The sequence below is a fragment of the Aulonocara stuartgranti genome (assembly GCF_965226115.1).
Source record: "Aulonocara stuartgranti genome assembly, chromosome: 18".
NCBI classification, from domain to species: Eukaryota; Metazoa; Chordata; class Actinopteri; order Cichliformes; family Cichlidae; genus Aulonocara; species Aulonocara stuartgranti.
In genome coordinates this window covers 3,025,259-3,043,716 of record NC_138954.1, presented here as the reverse complement: position 1 = coordinate 3,043,716, position 18,458 = coordinate 3,025,259, and the positions used below count along the sequence as shown (strand labels likewise).

Below are 18,458 nucleotides of genomic sequence, written 5' to 3'. Positions count from 1 at the left end.
AACTTACATTTATTATTCAGTAAATGTTCCAGCTTTCATCGGGAAACATTTAAAGTATTCTAACGTGAAGGTGTTTTATGTTGAAGGTCCAAAACACAACTTCCTGTTTATCCTTAATCAGCCGCTGCTGATGAAATAAAATTCCCTGGAGTCAAAATGGTTGATTTTCTGTTTTTTAAGGTTTTATTTTGTGTTTACAACATTTAGTAGAAAAATAAAAACTATAATAACCAAAGATTCAATTATGCTTCGATTATTATACTTTTAAAAGTTCAATAACAAGTCTTTATCTGCAACTCTGGCGCCATCTGGTGGTCAATCTGATTAATGGATTTGAATCATTGAGCTTAACAGAGAAATTCTTTAAGTTTATAAAAATCCCTCAAAGACATAAAAACATCCATTACAGGAAATGGAAAAATATGTTGGTTATAAATAGATGTGACGACATTTTTCGGTTTCCTGAGCCTCTCAGGTCCTTTTAGAGGAGTCGGACCTCGCCGGGTTTTTCGGGTCTAGGCTGCTGCGCTAGGCGAACAGCCCAGCGGCGGGCTCGGGGATGTTGGTGGCGTGCATGTCTCGCGTCATGTTGGACTTCTCCTTGAGTTTGGCCTGAAGCAGCGTGTGCTCCACCACGCCGATCCGCACGTCCATCTGAATGATCTCCTGCTTCAGCTTCGTCAGGCTCTGCTTGATTTTCACCACCGGAGCTGCAAAAGCAGAAGAAGAAGCGGAGAGGTCAGCACTGCGGCAGGGCCGGAGTCAAAACCGAGCACTGTGACCAGATTCACCTCACCTCCGTCAGACATGCTGCTGCCTTTCTCCTCCATCTCCTGTTTCACCTTCTCCAGCTCCTCGCTGATCTGAAACAAACAGAAGAATTTCAAATTAAAACACAAGAACAATTCTCACATATAAAGGTTCAAATAATCTCTAATAATAAGTAATAGTTATTATTATTAAATAAACTGAGGACAGTGAACTCTGATGTTTTATTATTATCAGCTTGCTTTTTTCACCTGCTGCTGTTAAAATGATTTTATTGATGAATTAAACGTGGTGCGTTCACTGACCTCGGCCAGCACTCTGGTTCTCTCCGTCACTCCTCCGCTGGCCTGCTGGTAGCGGTCTCTGGCCTGAAGGATGACAAGAGTTACTGAACTGACTGTTTCCACACATTCTGACATTGAGACAGTTTCAAACTGGAATTAACGTGAACTCAAACGTGTCGCGATGACGTGAACGAATCAGGAACGTTCAGCTCCGGGTTTACCTTGCTGAGTTTGGCCTGGGCGCTGCGGTACTCCTGGATCAGATGCTCCAGCTGGTTGTTGATGTACTTCTCTCTGCTGCTCACCTTCTCCAGCGTCTTCCCGATGTCCTCCTGCAGCTTGTCCAGGTGACTCTGCAGAGACGACGAAGAATGATGTCACGTTTAGTTTCACTCCATGAACTTATTTTGTTTTCATCTTTCTCCAGAACTGAAACAGTCCTCAGGACGTTTGTCTCTGTGGTTAATGGGAGATTCGCTGAACATGGAAACATCTGTTCCTTCTTCTTGTGTGATTTAGTTTATTTAATTAAAGCTGGCTGATTGATAATATTCTTTACGTGTGACTGAAATAAAATAATACTTCTTGTTTGTCCCGTCCGATGACAGTGAGAGGCTGCAGGGAGGACATAACATGATGATGAAGCGGGTCAGTGAACGCACCTTGGCCTCCTTGAGTGAGGACTGGATCCCGTCTCTGTGCTGGTGCATCTGGTCCACGTGGACCCTCCAGTCCTGCAGGACCAACACAGACCAGAGAGTGAGAGCCACTAACACTGACAGCCAACCAGAGAGCATGCTGGGAAACTGCAGGTAACCTTCAGTCACTCATACAGAAACAAAAGCTTGTTACGATCACACTGGACGAGTGTGAAGCTCCGGCAGAGTGAAGCGTCTTTCACTTCATCTCACATCTGGCGGAAGCTCCGACACCTCAGGTGAGCGCCTACCTTGTTGTCGGTCCTGATGGTGACTTTGAGTTGCGGCAGGACTCGCTCCACCTCCAGGTTCCACTCTGTCGCGTCGACCGTCGACTCCAGGATCTCGTCGGGTTTGGAGGACGTCTCAGCTTCCTGCCAGAAAACAGACGCCGCGGCGAGTTCAAAGCTCGGAGCGAACGTGAAAGTGGAAATTATGATGTAATCTTATTCTGAGGTGATCTCACAGTGTGAGTGCTTCGTAACTTCAGAGCCTCCAGGTCCATCACGTTCTCCTCCTCCTCGTCCCCTTCGTCCTGGTCACACACAAAACAATCATGAGATGTGAAGACGATTCATGGCTCGACCCGCGCAGCGCTGAGCATTAAAAACACCCAAAATACGGTCATGACAATATATTCGATTATGATTTCTGCTCTAAAGTGTGATGGACTTTATAAAACGAGGGAAATATTTTGTAATAAAATACATGAAATTATGTTTTTAAAATAAAAGTGTGAGGATGTTTTATTTTGAAATCTGTTCCCTGATTTCCTCTCAGTGTTTGGTGATCTCTGACAGAGGTGCAGGAAACCACCGCAGTAAAAACAGATTCATCCTGTAAGTGTGCCGAACGGAAAAGAAGAGGAAGTTAGACGAATGCGGAACACCTACGATCAGCTCCTCCTCCACTTTCCTGAGCGTGAGCTCGGCGTCGTCCTCCACCACAGACTCTTCTTCTGTGTTTTCTGATGGGTAGTTTGTCCTGAAACAGAGACAGAAAGAAGTAAAAAAAACTTCTATAAACACAGAAGCAACAAAAGCAGCCTGACGAAAAGAAGAAAACAGACGGCATACTTCCTGAAGGTGAAGCCTCTCTTCCTGAGCGCCTCCTCAGCCAGTCGGTCCAGCACGAAGCAGACGTACTCGCCTGAGCCAGACTTCAGTTTGGAGGGCGGGAAGTCCACCTTAACACCCTGAAAAACAGAGGAGGAATTAAAAAAGCGTCAAACTCTTCTTGTTTAACGGAAGCTCCCGCCTTCGCACAATCGGTCAGATTTATCAAAGCACAAACAAACGAACTCCAGACATACCAAAGCTCATTTCCAGCTTCTAAACTCTTTCTGTGTGACTCACAAAGGCCCGCAGTTCTGCCAGGATGTTGGACACGGTGGCGTTGGGTTCGTCGTACTCCTGCGGCTCGGTAAACGGCCTCCCCGCCACATTGATGAGCCACGCTGCGATGATGGTGAACATGTAGAACTGCTCGCCGGGGTTAGACGCCAGGTATGGACTGGAGACGAAGTAATGCCTGCGCAGAGAAAGCAGAGGGGACTGAAGGGTTTTCCTTCACTGTGCACACTCAAAAACATCAAATCAGCACAAACACTGGAAACAAGCCTGGATTTCATTTTATTTTTATGCAATACTTTGTCTGGGTTGATCGATCAATCAACAGAAAATAACAGAATAAAGATCAAGAACTGAAACGCTGCATTGTCCCAACAAATGAATTAATAGCAGAAGAGCACTCGTATCCTCCATCTTCTTGCTTCAGTCGCTCAGAAGTGAGGGTTGTAGGCGGCTCTCTCTCCACCACAACGGTCCAGTACAATGCCAAGGCCACACAAACCCTCAACATCATACTTGAACTCCATCACTCTCCTCCAACCAGAGGGATGAATGAACAACACAATCACGTATCTTTAGGACGTGTCTGTTTTTATCTCATTATATTTTTGTAAACGTATGACTAGTTATTACTAGTTACACACTTCGATTGTTTTTTTCTGCTTCTAAATCCTAAAAAGGACACCGTACTTACATCCGAACTATGCGCTTCTTACCTGGACAGGTTCTTCATGTTGTGTTTGCCCAGAACCTCCTCCTCATAGTTGAGTGCATTCAGCTTCTCCAGCAGGCTCTCCATCACTGCGACCCCCCGGTAAGCCGCTCCGGGCCCTCGGTCCTCCTCGTCGCCGCGTCTGCCGTCCTCAGCCATCCTGCAAGTTTCACGTTTGCGTGGAAAATGTAAAAACCTAGCACCTTTAACAGATTGGCACTGCTAACCTGCTAGCGGTGTTTGTTTGGCTTCTGTTGTTAGGCAACCGAAAGCTAACCAGCTAAGCGGCTAGCTGACGTTAGCAGATAGCGACTTCGTCATAACATTTTAAACACTGGTTTAAACTCAGTCATTGGTCACATTTCTTTTATAAGCTGTATCAATATCCACAGTTTGGAGAAAAGGTGTACAAAATGAGCCTGAATCCTCTCAGTGCCGCGTTAGATGCTGCCGTTAGATTAGCTCCCTTCTTTGTGTCGGCTAGAAAACATCGCAACAGCGACCTCCGCAGGCTGGAGTGTGAGCTTAAAAACGGAATTTCCAATATCCAAAGATTAAAAGCTCCCCCTAAACTGAATACACACACAACCTGGTGCCAAACACATTTTGCTTTTTCAAAACCACCTCTATAAATTCTCTATAGGCTCCTCTTGTTCATGTATATCTTTCATCTGTTTCTTTGTTAATTTCTATTTGTGTTATTTCAGTTATTATATTGTTTATAATGGATTGGATTTATATAGCGCTTTATAGGCACCCAAAGCGCTTTACAATGCCACTATTCATTCACTCTCACATTCATACACTGGTGGAGGCAGCTACAGTTGTAGCCACAGCTGCCCTGGGGCAGACTGACAGAAGCGAGGCTGCCATATCGCGCCATCGGCCCCTCTGGCCAACACCGGTAGGAAAGTAGGGTAAAGTGTCTTGCCCAAGGACACAACGACCCGGACAGAGAGCCCAGGGATCGAACCGGCGACCTTCCGGTTACAGATGCGATTCCCAACCCCCTGAGCCACGGTCACCCGGTACTGTACTGGTGTACAGTATGACAGCATCTAAGGCAGGGTGGGGGAAGGATAGGATATGTAATAAAAGGATAGAAATGCACAATATATCGCCAACTGCTGCACCTGGAACACAAAAAGGAGAAAATACGCAGCTACATAAACTATCAATCTTCTCGTGGTTTTTGAGAGACAGAGTGTGAGTGAGAGTGTGTGTGTCTTTGTCACAAATGTACTTGATAATGAGGGTGGGAAACTGCAATAACATCCCAGGAGCCAGAGGCAGACAGAGATCGATCCGAGCCCCCAAGCGTACCAAAGGCCACACATCTCAGCGACATCCGCCCATCCCAGCAGGAGGCGGAGGGAGGAAGGCCCCTAATGGGGTGCCAAAGGGCGAGAGAGCCCCCACTACAGTCCGGCCATGAGCCGAGAACAGGGTCCCAGGGCTCCACCCAGGTACTGGGCACCTGTGCGGTTCTTGGGCATATCATTAATTTACCTCGTTAAATTAATAATATGCATTATTCATGACATGGATGTGAAATTTCACAGCCTAGAAATGACCATGCAGCCTCACACAGAACAAAAACAAGATTTTATTGAACCATCTCACATGTGAACCTGTACAAATTCGTACTTTTTCCCATCAAGCCTCGTTTCACGGGCAGTTTTTCCAGCAGATGTTTCAGGCCTTTGTCTTCTTACCTGTGTGACATTGCATGTGAAGTTTTAATGTTATTTCCTTTTTGTACCTTTTCCCACAGGTGTTACACACGAGCTTCTGATCAGCTGTGTTTTCACGTGCCCTTTTAAAGCTCTCAAGCCTTTAGATTTTCTCCCACAGCTGTTGCGAGTGTACGGTCTCTCCCCTGTGTGTCTGGCGTTATGCCTTTTAAATGAGGACACGGTTTTCAGTGTTTTTCCACAGGTGTTGCAGCGATACAGCTTCTCACCTGTGAAGGTTTTGGTTTTCAGAGCCAAATCAGAATCTGTGCTGAGATCAATGACTTTAACAGGGGCCGTGTTTGGCTGCTCATGGGCAGGAGGACCCAAACATGGCTGAACCGTAACAGCGTCAGTCTCCTCATTCTGTACGAGCTGCTCTCCCTGGTGACTGAGAGCGACTGCTGCCTGCTCCTCTGTAATCTGTGGAGGCTCCGGGTCCTTCTGGTCTGGGCTGAAGTTCCATTCCTGGTTAAAGACCTGCTGGTCTGTGAGAATCTCCTTGTCATCACAGACATGCTGCTGTGGCAAATCTGCAGGAACAAACCACAGGTTACTAATGAGATGACGGAAAACTTCTCACGAGCAGGTAAACTGTTACAGGTATGACACGATGATGGCCCCGAGGCCACTAAGTAAATATGTCAGGTAACTTGTTAGGTAGCTGCTGGGCTGTTAACGTGTTTCCACCAATCATGTTTATGATTCAACACATGAAGCAAACAGGCTGAAGAGGAAAAAGTCAGTCATGCAGAACTCAACAGCGCAAGTGTTTCACTCATATCTGAGATTAAAACTGGACGCATGCGACTATTTAGGAGCACGTCTACAAATATACTTACCTGCCACTTCATTAGTTACACCCTGCTAACCCCATTTTGCCTTCAGAACTACTTTAATTCTTTATTAGATTTTGGTCCATTTTTACATCACATCAGCACACTGAGCTGATAAAGGGACAGACTGGGTCAGCGTCAGTCCTCAGGTAGGCTGCGGTGTTTAACCGATGCTCAGCTGGTACTGAGAAGCCCAAAGTGTGCCAAGAAACTATCCCCCACACCTTCACACCACCAACAGCCTGACCCACCGATAAAAGGCAGGATGGATCCATGCTTTCATGTTGATTACGCCAAACTCTGACTCAGAATAAGACATGGTGTTTAACTCTCACCATTATGACTAAAAATAACAGTTTTTTTTTTTTTAGAATTAGTAGAAACAAACAAGTATTTGTGTGGATGCAGAAGTACAAATTACAGAGTCTAGCTCGTTGTTGGCTTTCCTGATGGTAAAGAGGTCGGTTGGTGTCCTAATAATCAGATAGATTTTATTTCAAACTTAACCCCTTCAAACTTTTTTTTTTTCTGCTCTTGCTCTTGACGAAGGCAGTCGCACTTTTCTCCTCTCCTCCTCCCCCTCAGCTTCCCTGCTTAGCCTCTTATGTCCTTGTCTAGTCTCGTGTTTTTTTGTATTACTTTTCCCTGGAACACTCTCTCACAGTCTGTTCTCTAAAACGGATACCCCCTTCGGCGCCAGCTGCGGTCGCAAGGCTGGAGGCGACAAAAACACCCTGATAACGACTGTGTTTAGTCTGTTCCTTCCCATTCCATGCATCCCCCCCTCTCTTTCCAAACGCCTTCGATGCTTGTTCCCTCCTGGGAACACGGCGGGTCTGAGCCCGCGCTGGATGGTAGCGCTGGGCAGGATGGCTGCTGTGTTTGCTTCGGATGACTCCTCACCCCCCACCCGACCCTGTGGCTGGTCACGTGTTCCATAATATTGTGTTGTGGACATTTATGTGCTTTTTTGTGCAGAGGAGTTTTTTTGTTTCCTGTTCTCATGCTGTCCTCCCAGGAGCCCAGCATCAGTAGAGGTCTCTTTTTTTCCTCTTGTACTTTCCCATTGTAGTGTACATTTCAGTGTTTTTTTCTGTAACGCTACCGATCTCCGACCTGCATCCCCATATGATGTCTGTGTTGTGTGTGTAAGGTCGGGGGGGGGGGGGGTCCTATTTCACTGCAGGGCAACCTGCACGTGGCGAATAAAGCCTTGATTGATTGACAGATTGATTGAAACAGTCTGATGCTATTAGCACTCAGAGTTAGCTGTGTTAGCCCCGTTAGCCTATCTGATTTACATCTATGTGTATGTTTTTTTGTGGTGTTAAAAAGACGCACCTATCCTGTAGAGCTTCACCACGGGGTTCCAGGTGCTGTCCAGACGTCTGTGCTGATGGTTGAGTTCTACCTCATTGTCAGCGCTCTTATTAATAACTTCTAATGTTTCTTTGGATGTGGAATTAACAAACATGAAAATATCAGAACTGTTAGAGAGGGGCTGGTCACTTTCTGGTTGTGGTTCACTTTCTTCACAAGTTGGTGTCATCATAATAGCATCATTCTCCTGCTTCAGTGCAAACTGCCCTCCTTCCTGATTGATGCAGACTTCCTTTTCTTCCACTTTAATCTGTGGAGCCTTCAGGTCCTCCTGGCCCCGACTGGAATTCCTCTCCTGGTCACAGACATGCTGGTCTGTGAAAATATCCGTCTGAACGCCGACGTGCTCCTGTGCAAGATCTGCTGGGACAAAGAACAGAAACACAGGTTACTCATGTAAGGGCAGAAAAACATCTACTGTACATTACATAAGTGATGGTGCCTAAAAATGCCCTCTTGGTCTTAAAAGGCCTAAAGTGTGCCAAGAAAATATCTCCTATATCATCACAACACCACCTGGTGTGCTTTTCTGCTGCTGTAGTTCATCTCAATTAAGGTCAAGCTTTTGTGTATTTAGAGATGCAGATCTGGAGTTGTGAAACAGTCAGACCATCCAGGTCTCTTCCTCATGCTAATAGTATCTCTGTTTGAACTTCAGCAGGTCATTTCTTCCATGCCTAAGTGCACTGTCTAGATAGTTGTGTTACCAAGCAGTCAAAGCCAGTACACACATTATTTTTCCAGAATAGATGTAAAAACTGTTCTTCGGTTTATGATGACCATGTTTGGATCATGACTTGGACATTTAGACATATGGCTCACCCCAACGGATCCACAGTATTAACTGCAGATACACTAATTACCAATATTTAGTTATGAAACAGTAAGTAACGGTTATTAATAAAGTGTTTTCACAGACACGGAGTCACTAATGCTGCACAACACAATAATTAAAAACAACGAGAAATACAGTTAACAGGAATGCAAAACCAAGAAAACAGATAACCATTATATCAATGAGAAGCACAACAGAAAACCTCGCGAAGCAAAAAGACTTTTAACTGAGTCCATACAGTGGGAGATTCTTCCAGAGCAGTGGTCCCAGAGGCTGGAGAAAGGCTCCGACTCAAAGGAGGAACAAAGACTGTGAGCAGCATCGTGTTTCATAAGAAAGTGAGATAAACAGTCGGAAGCTTGTTCATTTAGAGCTCTAAATGTAAATACAAGAATTTCTGGAGATTTCTGCAGAATCTGCAGTAGGATTGTTGCTGGTGCTGGACATGGTCTGTGGCTTGCTGCTGAAAGATTGGAGATAAGCAGGTTGGGTACAAAAGTCGAAAGAAGATGGGCCCTAAAAAGTGGTTGGCTATCACAGTACTATACCTAATAAAGTGGCAATGGATGTTCCTAGTAAAGTTGCCAGGAGTGACCCTGTGCACTGGTGTACTTAATAAAGTGACCGAGGAAGCAGGTGTACCTATAAAAGTGGCACACATGATGTGCTTCATCAGCTGCCCAGTGATTTGAGGTGAAACAGGATAAATATTTCAGCCAATCACCGAAAGATAGGCAGCAGATCCAAATCAGCCAATCAGATAATGACATGCACCTGTGTCAGAGGAGAGCAGTTGTGTTGCCATGGTGATGGCATAGGCCAACTGCCTGTGAAATGGGATTGGTACTGCTATCACAAAACGACTCATAAAATCCAAACAATAAATCATGTCAGGCTGATTTAAAAAGTGTGAGAATCCCAAGAAGCTCTTCTACACTGATGTACATTCTAGTAGGCCTGGTGTTAAAAGTGTGGCCGGGGGAGCGAGAGAAAAACAGGGTGTTCTGCGTTTTCTCTAAAAACCTTCATGAAATTATTAGTCGTTAACTGGGCATTGGGAAAGCACTCCTCTTGTTCAAACGCCTCCAGTCTAAGAAAGCATACACCTGTTGGCTTTGATGGAGACGTTGTTGGAAAGAAAACACATTTTCCTACGATTTGATTGTTAAATGGTGGCTGTAGAGTGAAAAGTGTGCGCGCGTGGGCAGGTGGAAGCTGATGTTTTTCATTAAACTTGTGTGTCTGGTTACTCTGGCCTTCCCGTTCACTTTAACGGATTTTTCAACAAACGGCGGGAAAATTTTGAAAGAATAAAAATCAATAACGAGCCTTTTTTCGTACAGTAACGTGTTCTGGTGACGCTGCTGTACATATGTGTGCCTGACACGAGCTTCTAGTTTGTTCTTCGCGCTCTCAGGTCTTCGTCCGTTAGCCTCTCTGCCCGTCCGCTGCTGGCTGTTAGCTCTCCCCCTCCCTCTCTCTCTCTCTGGGTTCAAACACACTCCAGTCGCACAGTCTGACTCACCTGTCCGCTGGAGCTTTAACACGGGGTTCCAGGTGATGTCCTGCAGTTCGCGCTGACGCTCGTACTGGACGATGGTTTTTTCAAACTCTGAGAAGATATCTTCAGCAGCAGCCGTCAGTCTGTCCCTGATAAACTCTCTCAGATGTTGAATTGAAGCCATTGCTGCTTCAACAGGTGAAATTTCCACCTACAGTAAGACACTGCGCTGGCTCTACCAGTAAAACTACTCAATGGAGGTTCTTCTTCTTCTGGATTTGGATTTTTATTTATTTTATTTTTTGGGGGTGGGGGGGTGGAGGGGTTGCTCCCTGCTGTCAGAAAAACTGACATAAACGTTCGTTATCGCCCCCTACCGGCCGGTTTTAGTTCCAGGCGAAAACAAACTTTCATTAACAGGTCATAGTGTTTCTCCAGTCAGAGATCATTTCTTACTAGGATGTTAGGAGGCTTTGGAGTTTTGGAGAGAGTTTAAGTCATCTTGATTAAAAAGATCCTTGTTTTCAACGTCTCAGCCTTACTGTGGCAAACTGAACAGCTGTAAAACAATCACAGGTGGACAGCAAGTCTCATTAGATGAGCTGTATCATTGTGCCGTGTTAAGGAAGTATGGCCTGTTGTTGCTGAGAACACCCTCTTTATTCTGATTGTGACTGGTGGTTGGGACCAGGTTCCTGGTTCTAATATGTTCTCTCTGGGTACTCTGGCTTCCTCCCACACTTGTAAGCTGTGCATGGGTTAACTGGTGAGTGTAAGTTAGCCATGCATGAATGTCTGTCTGTCTCTGTCACCTGTCCAGGATGAACCTCACCTCTTGCTCAGTGAGGGCTGGGAGCGCAGGAAAATCAATGCATAGTTAAAAAAAAAAAAAGTTTCTGTTATTTTACAGTTTATCTATGATGTAATAATATGCTGTAATAAATTTTCTGTTCTTTATTATTATATAGTGAATATGAATGTTAAAATATTTTATTATTACTTTATTATTAGTTTATAAAATCTGTTGAAAAAAGGGTCAGAAGCTGCTGTTCTTATATCATTCTCAGTCTGTTTTAAAATTTCTTTCCTACGTTATAAATATTAAACTCTAAAAACCTTGTGACCTTCTGCAGTGGAGCACCTTATGTGTGTGTTTGTGTGTGAATAATTCATACCGCCTTGCTCCCTGTGAGGCAGCAGGCAGAGCGTGGAGAGAGAGGGGGTGTTTGTTTCATCTGCATGCTGCTCCCTGTCTGTCAGCAGCACACAGGTGGAGCTCCCCGGTGACCGGGTTTGATGGACAGGCGTGCTGACTGCCTGCTGCATCGCTGATGACGCTCAGCGAGCCGCAGCTTCACGCCATCGACCTGAGGAATAAAACCCTGCAACACAGAGGGGCCGGTGTTTATTCTGATGGGATACAATACGAGTGTACAAACAATACCCACGTCCCACAGATGTGTTCAGTGCTGAATACAAAGTGTGAGGTTCTTACATTTCTGTGGAAATCAGAGGAAAGTAAAATCAGGCAGATTTATGTAGCTCCTTTATCCTTTCATTAAAATCCAGCATTTTACATTTTAAAAGCATGATTGAATAAACTCTCAAAATTTCTCCTACAACAAATTTCGGGTAAAAACATTCCTGCATCCTGACTTATCCACGCAAACATCTGCAGCTTATTTCTGTTTGGGTTTAAAGGATGAGATCAGAAAAAAAGCCATTAAACATTTTTTTTTTTGCCTGTCCCGTTTGGCTCTTTTGCCATCAGAATTGTTGTCTAAAGGCAAAGAAAGATGCCCAACGGATTTACTTTACCAAATTGACCATCCCAGCCTTGCCATAATGGTCCATTTGATTCACCTTTTATTGTTTATTTTATTTACACTTACTGAATACGGGACAGACTTGACTGGGGGAAAGAAGGGGAGAAAGAAAGAGGGAAAGAGAAACAGCTGAGAAGAGGGACGGGGGAGAAGGGCAAAAACCAAAAACCAACAGAATGAGCAGGAAAAAAAAGAAGAAAAAAATGCATATATCAATCACCTGGATCACCTGCTGAGAAAGAAAAAAGAAAGCAAGCAGAAGAGAACAAGAGTAATAGAATAAACAACATCACAATGATATATGGGAATATGACAGTAAATACTAAATATTAAACATTATTGTGCAGCACATAAGATCAACAGAACACAGTGTGCTTTGAGGTAGGAGCCAAAAAGGGTGTAGTTTGTGGGTGTGATCACCCGTGTGTACACCTGTGAGCATGGACGCGCTTGTTTTTTGTTTTTTAAAAGGTTCCTTCATGTAATAATCTGCTAGAGGGTGTGGGGGGGCCACAGCCCCGTCCTCCAGGGCATGAAGCAGGTATGGAGGAGATCAAAACTCCAGACATCCAGAGGCCCCCAGAACACAAGAGACCAAGGAAGACCAACAGAGGGGCAGCCGCACCACTGTCCCAGAAAGAGCTGAGGAGAGTCCCAGATGAGGGCTCACTCAGCAGCCGCGGAGCAGAAGCCAGGGGGAGTTGCAGTGACGCGCCCGTGAGCTCCGCCGGCAGCCAGCCGTGCCTGAGTGACCGAGCCCCAGGCCAAGAGGCCGGGGGCACCCCACCTCCGAAGTGGCCCGAGCGAACCCCAGGCTCCAGGTCCCGATAAGCGGCCACCAAGGAGTGAGCCGGTGTGTACCTGGACGCCCATCCCCAGACACAAAGAACCACCAACGCACCGATGTCTGAGGGGGTCCGCCACTGGCAGGGGAAGTGGTGGTGGGGGGGGGGGGGGGGGGAGATAGGCCTCCAAACCTTGGAGGGCCTGAGGTGTCCATAGAGAGGTGGCGTCTGATACCCAACCTGACATATAGACACAGACATACAGGCACACACAGACACAAACATCCATTCCCACCCTCATGCTCTCATTGATGAGCACCAGGCCATTAAACATTAAACACAACCTTTAACAATAAAATTTATTCAATATGACAAAACAAATAATAAAAAAGCAATATATGACTGAGCTGATGGTAAATAAATAAAAATGCAATAAAAGAATAAAAAAGTAACATGAATAAAAAAATAAAAGTAATGTAAATAAAAAATCAGCTGGTAATACAAAGTCTGAAAAGGCAAAAATGTACATGAAATACAAAGAAATGAAAATTTAAATCCTCCCAAAAATCAAAAATAAAATACATTTTTAGTAAAAAACAATCTAAACAAATTATAGTTAAAAGCATGTAAAAAGTTTAACATAATTAAATGACTCTAAGGAAAAAGCTGCAGTTCCTCTAACATCCACTTGAGGCTCCAGCAGTGAGTCGGTCCCCATAAACACCGATGTTCACAGCTGATACAAGAACAGGTTGTGTCTCTGTGGATAACTTCCTGCCTAACAACAGCACAGTGGGGATTTTGTCAAGTGCTAACCTTTGTAACAGGCCTCATGGTCACTTTGATTGACAGGTGGCTCTATGTGCAAGGCTTCACTACCACTGCCTTGAGTTTCATTAGTCTGTTAATTAACACTAATGAGCAGTTCTGTGTGCCGTACAGTGTAAATATGGTCGGCTCTGGCTCCAGGAATACAACCCACAGTGGTTCATCTTTTTTATACAGTCTTATTTGAATGGCTGCAGGTTTTAGTCACTTTAAAGAGTTTCTGTATAAGAATCACGCCTGTAAATGATCAAATGATTAATTCAGCAATTTCTGATTAATTAACTGCTGCTAAATTCAGAATCATATGGAAAATTAACCTCAGCACTTAATTGTCCGGAGCCTCTGAGCTGCAGTTATAATGAATCTCCTCCAGAACAGGAGTGTTTGCACAGGCTTCACCTCTGCTCTGGTGTGATTAGAGGCCCTCTGCAGCCAGGCGGCATGTCAGCCTGGCCTCCTCCTCTGGGTTTGCCAGCACTGGATGGAGGAGTAATTGGGAGGAGAGGCAGAGGTGGATCCGTGGCTTAACCCGAGCGAGGCGGTAATGAGCGGCGGCTGCCGGGAGGCCTCGCCTGAGGGCCAGCATGAAGCTTATCAGCCTACTAGACGTCATTCAGAAAGCCTATTTATGCCTTTCTGGTCAGAAATAACCGCTATCCGAGCGTCATTACTCCACTGCATATTATGTAAAAGGGTGATAGGTGACTGCAGTAAATGACTGTGTGGGGGCTGATGCGGTTGTCAGGGTCCTGAGGGTGATTTGTCTGACCTTGTAAGGCATCTCTACCTGTCACATCACGTTGGGCTGCAAGTTTTTCTTCCCTCTCATGCGAATGCTGTCTGTTTACCTTGAGCTGCACCTCCCTGACATTAAACAGCTGCTCTAATGAAGACTTATTTTAGTAAACAGAGATTTCTTAGCAGCTCGTTTGGGTTTCAGCCAGTCAGACACAAATTTGTTCTGAAATAACTGCAGAGGAGAAATGTGCAGCCTGTACGCTCGAAATTCTGCTCAATAAGCAGCACAAAATGAACTTAAAGTATCCAAAACTTTGTCATATTTTACTGTTACATAATTATTCATCAGTATATCACGTTAATGTTGCAGCTGGAGATGGTTTCTAATGATTTCATCTGTAATAATTTTACCATGCAGGATGACACGATGCCTGTTCAAATCATCTCAGACCGGTTTCCAGGGAGTTCAGCCTCCACAGGCACCAGGCCTCCGTCAGCTCCTTCAGGATGTGGTGGAACAGAGATTTCCATCATGGACGTGAAGTGATGCTGTCATGTGAGTACAGACCAGGAGCTCTATGTTGAGAACACTTGGTGTTGAAATGTGCTGCAGTGTAGTTCAGCTCTGTGTCCTCGCTCCGTCTTTCATCCCCGTCACTTTACATGTTCAGGAAACTGCTCGGATATTTACCTGCATGATTTACACACCCGTGCACAGTAAATAGAAGCTGAACACCGGGCCTTAAAATAGTTTCTATCAGGTCATCTATCTATCGTAAGTTAAGGTGAAATGAATCATAAACCATATTATTAAACTATGTGACAGCTTTGTTACATGTTCTGCATGACAGACGTATTTTTTCCTGCATTTGAAGGTCAAAATAAACATTATTATAGAAATGAAAGCTTAGTATAAACCTAGTTTAGTGATACCCTCTGTCCAGAATCCTGTTATGAAATAAACCAATTTTTTTAATCAATGAATTTATTGATAAGCACATTTAAAAACAACACAGGTTGACCAAAGTGCTGTACAAAGTAAAACGTAGAACTAACACACATAGAGAACAAAAGAAAAACTCATTCACAATTAAAAGCAGGTGAGTAAATATGAGTTTTCAGATGGGTTTTAAAGAAATCGAGTGTTGGAGAGGCAGACTATTCCAAAGTTTGGGCGCAGCAATCCCAAAGGCCTGGCCTCCTCCAACGTTTAGTCTGCTTCAGTCAGAAGCAACTTATCGGCTGACCTCATAGTTCTAGTTGGAGTATTTTTAGTTAGAAGATCAGAGAGGCAGAGCTAATCCATTTAAACAAGCAATAAAATCTTAAAATCAGTTCTATAACGTACAGGAAGCGTAAACGAGCCAAAACTGGGGAAATGTGGTGGTGTTTATGAGTGACTGTGAAGAGTCGGCTGCAGCACGCTGAACAAGCTGAATATGAGAGAGCAGAGCCTGGCTCACACCAACATATACACTATTACAGTCGTCAAGCCTGATATACTGATCCCAAACAAAAACCACATCCGTAATATGAAGCGTCTGCTGAATGAGGCCACGATGTTTCCTCCGACACCTCAGAAGGATTCAGATTTGAAAACTGGCACAAACAGAAGATTATTTAAAATTAGACTTTAACAACTCCGACAGAGAAAAAAATAATATATGGATGAAATCAAATTCACATCACATATATGTGAAGAAAAACACGTCTGAGTATCAAGAAACAAAAAAAAAGTAAAAAAAAAGATGACAATAATAGCAATAATAATGATGGGCAGTGATAACCACATTAAGTGTGTGCTGCAGCGTGAAGCTGCTCTCCTCTCCTGGTTTTCTGCATCACGCAGACGACAACAGCACAAAGCATCAGCTGCAGGCCGCTGAGCAGCATCCACCTGACTCTGTAGAAGGTGGAGTAAACTCCAAAGGGCTCTCTGTAGACCAGCAGAGTCGTCGATGATGACAGGCAGCGCTGATGTGAGTCCAACACTGCACATATATACTCTCCTGCGTCCTGCGCTGAGGTGTTGATGAGCACCAGGCTGTTATTGGGTTGGTTTGTTGTGCCCTCCTGTGTTTCATTGATGTGAACGACTTTCTCTCCTGTTTGGATCGACTTCCTGAACCACTCAAACCACGCCTGTGACGTCCACTGAGCACATCCGAGAGTGACGTTATCACCCTCCGAGAAGACCTCCAGGGCAGGCGGGCCAAACTTTGGGCACACCACAAGCAAGTACCGCTCGTTTATGTTGGGCCCGCCACAGCCGTACCAGCCTGAATCGTTTAACGTCAGCAATGGAAACACCAGCGAGTGGTTTCGCCCGACTTCGAGGTCAGTGTTGGAATAATTTTCCAGCTTCCACCAAACTGGGACTGAACCAGCGAAGGCGCAATGCAGCACAGCCGGCTCTCCCACTGGGCGGTAGATTAGCGTTGGTAGCTTGAACAGATGTGTAGAGTGGCTGCTCACACACTGCTGTTGGTTCATCACCAGGCAGATGTATAACGTGTAAAATGTGACGTCGGACACGTGAAGAACTGATGTGTTCTTCACGTCCATGAAGCTGTCTCTTATACTGTCCACCTCCAGAGTCATTCTGTTGCTTAAAACCCTCAACTGTTTGTCTTTTCCAAACCTGAACTCATATCTGATCCACTCAACTGCCACACTGCCGCCTGCTCCTTCACAATGGATGTCTGATGTTTGTCGACCTTTTACTACTTTCATACTAACTGCAGCACAAACAGTCAGGCTGACGGTTTCCTCATACATGACTTCGCCCTCGCTACGGCACACATGTTGGTACAGGCCAGAGTCCGAGTGGGTCAGGTTGTGGAGAGTAAATGAAAAAGCCTCGGATGTTTCTGAGACCGAGAGTCGTCCCATCAGATCCTCACACTCTGTGATGTTTATGTTCTCAAAGTGAGAGATGTTCCACAGGACCAGCATTTCTTCACCGGCACGTCTGGAGGTCACGCAGGAGCTCTTCTGCCTTGGCAGCCAAAATTCGAAAGATTCTCCTTCCTCTCGTATGGCGATGATTTCTCCTGCACAAATGTCGCAGATCAGAGCGAAGAGCAGGGGGAAGCAGAGCTGAGTGGCTGCAGCCATCCTGCTCAGAGGTCACCTCACGAGTGCTGTGCAAACGCTGCTCGCTTCGTAAGCTTCCCGTGCCTGCTGGAGGACGGACGTGACTTCTTTATCACAACATCGATGGACACTGAAACACGTACCTCAGTATCAGCAATCTGCTTAATGTTATGAAACAACACAAACAAGAAAAAAAGGAAGGTTTAGTAAAAGCTTCTGATCCTAAAACTGAACTCAAAGCCAGCGAGAATCCGAAGAATGACGCTCCAACCTGAAAACATCCTCAGATCCTGCGAACAGTCCCACACAAAAGTCTCTCATTTCTTTATATTTTTCTATGAAGATGTGAAACAGGTTCAGAGATTCATGGAAACATGTTCAAACGGAGGTGGATGCTTCTGTGATTTGTTCCGTTCTCTGTCAGGATGATCCCACACTGCTTCGGTAACGTTGAGGTTCTGGAGAGAACAATAACTGATGTGGTTTTGTCTGCAGCTATGCTTTTACTGCATTGGCCGTGTGTTTGCGGTCACTGACCTGCTGGAAAATGAAGCCACTGCCAGTCAAACATTTTCCGGATGGATCTAGATGGTGGTCAAACGCTGATGGTACTTTTCTGTGTTCATAATTGACCAAAAGAAAGAGATCTTAGCTACAAGGGGCAGAAATGAGTTTCCTTCGAAGAGAGGGCGAAGAGCTCCGCCACTCGAGCTCGCATCTCCTCCACATCTTGGTGGCCCCCTAGACTTCTCCGCTGAGACTGGTGCCCCCACAACCCAAACCTGGATCATTGATGCAACGATGGATAATTCCATCATTTCTGACACAATCTCCAACACCACTGACTCAAATGCAGCCCCACATCATGACTGTTGTGGCTCTCCTACTGTACTCACAGTGATTTCAACCAAAAATGTCAAATTTGTTTTTATTATTCTATTGCTGCAGATTTTCAGTCCGATTCTTGTGTAATTTGGCATCACTCAGACTGTTTTTCCTGTTTCCCTTCCTGAAGAATGGACCCTGAGAGTGTTTCTGATGAGGCTTCAGTGAACAGTAGATGGATCAGCTGAAGGGTCTTTGCTGGAT

At 45.0% G+C, this 18,458-nt stretch overlaps 2 protein-coding genes across 4 annotated transcripts; both read right to left on the bottom strand.

Moving 5' to 3' along the window:
• Nucleotides 1-160: 160 nt before the first annotated feature.
• On the bottom strand, nucleotides 161-4,413 carry ift57 (intraflagellar transport 57 homolog (Chlamydomonas)). Its single transcript, XM_082513391.1, has 11 exons — nucleotides 3,816-4,413; nucleotides 3,106-3,280; nucleotides 2,827-2,945; nucleotides 2,644-2,734; nucleotides 2,217-2,285; nucleotides 2,002-2,124; nucleotides 1,715-1,786; nucleotides 1,274-1,405; nucleotides 1,074-1,136; nucleotides 797-863; nucleotides 161-710 (listed from the first exon to the last, which is right to left on the bottom strand). Exons 1-11 carry the CDS (start codon nucleotides 3,968-3,970, stop codon nucleotides 529-531), a joined length of 1,248 nt encoding a protein of 415 aa, XP_082369517.1. The 5' UTR covers nucleotides 3,971-4,413; the 3' UTR covers nucleotides 161-528.
• An 896-nt stretch (nucleotides 4,414-5,309) lies between these two features.
• On the bottom strand, nucleotides 5,310-10,425 carry LOC309693824 (uncharacterized protein). Of its 3 annotated transcripts, none has more exons than XM_082513393.1 (3): nucleotides 9,925-10,072; nucleotides 7,722-8,120; nucleotides 5,310-6,077 (listed from the first exon to the last, which is right to left on the bottom strand). In XM_082513393.1, exons 1-3 carry the CDS (start codon nucleotides 9,965-9,967, stop codon nucleotides 5,557-5,559), a joined length of 963 nt encoding a protein of 320 aa, XP_082369519.1. In that variant the 5' UTR covers nucleotides 9,968-10,072; the 3' UTR covers nucleotides 5,310-5,556. The 3 variants fall into 3 exon arrangements, with proteins under 3 accessions (XP_082369519.1, XP_082369520.1, XP_082369518.1); XM_082513394.1 differs by having other exon boundaries at nucleotides 9,937-10,072; XM_082513392.1 differs by lacking the exon at nucleotides 9,925-10,072 and adding an exon at nucleotides 10,121-10,425 and having other exon boundaries at nucleotides 5,314-6,077.
• Nucleotides 10,426-18,458: the final 8,033 nt, after the last annotated feature.

Coding starts and splice junctions, on each gene's coding strand:
- ift57 (XM_082513391.1), bottom strand. CDS start 3,970: ATGGCTGAGGACGGCAGACGCGGCGACGAGGAGGACCGAGGGCCCGGA. Junction 1,787..2,001: donor CCATCAGGACCGACAACAAG/GTAGGCGCTCAC, acceptor TTGGTCCTGCAG/GACTGGAGGGTCCACGTGGA. Junction 1,406..1,714: donor CCTCACTCAAGGAGGCCAAG/GTGCGTTCACTG, acceptor TCGTCTCTGCAG/AGTCACCTGGACAAGCTGCA.
- LOC309693824 (XM_082513392.1), bottom strand. CDS start 10,280: ATGGCTTCAATTCAACATCTGAGAGAGTTTATCAGGGACAGACTGACG. Junction 8,121..10,120: donor GTTAAAGCTCCAGCGGACAG/GTGAGTCAGACT, acceptor TTGTCCCAGCAG/ATCTTGCACAGGAGCACGTC. Junction 6,078..7,721: donor GGTGAAGCTCTACAGGATAG/GTGCGTCTTTTT, acceptor TTGTTCCTGCAG/ATTTGCCACAGCAGCATGTC.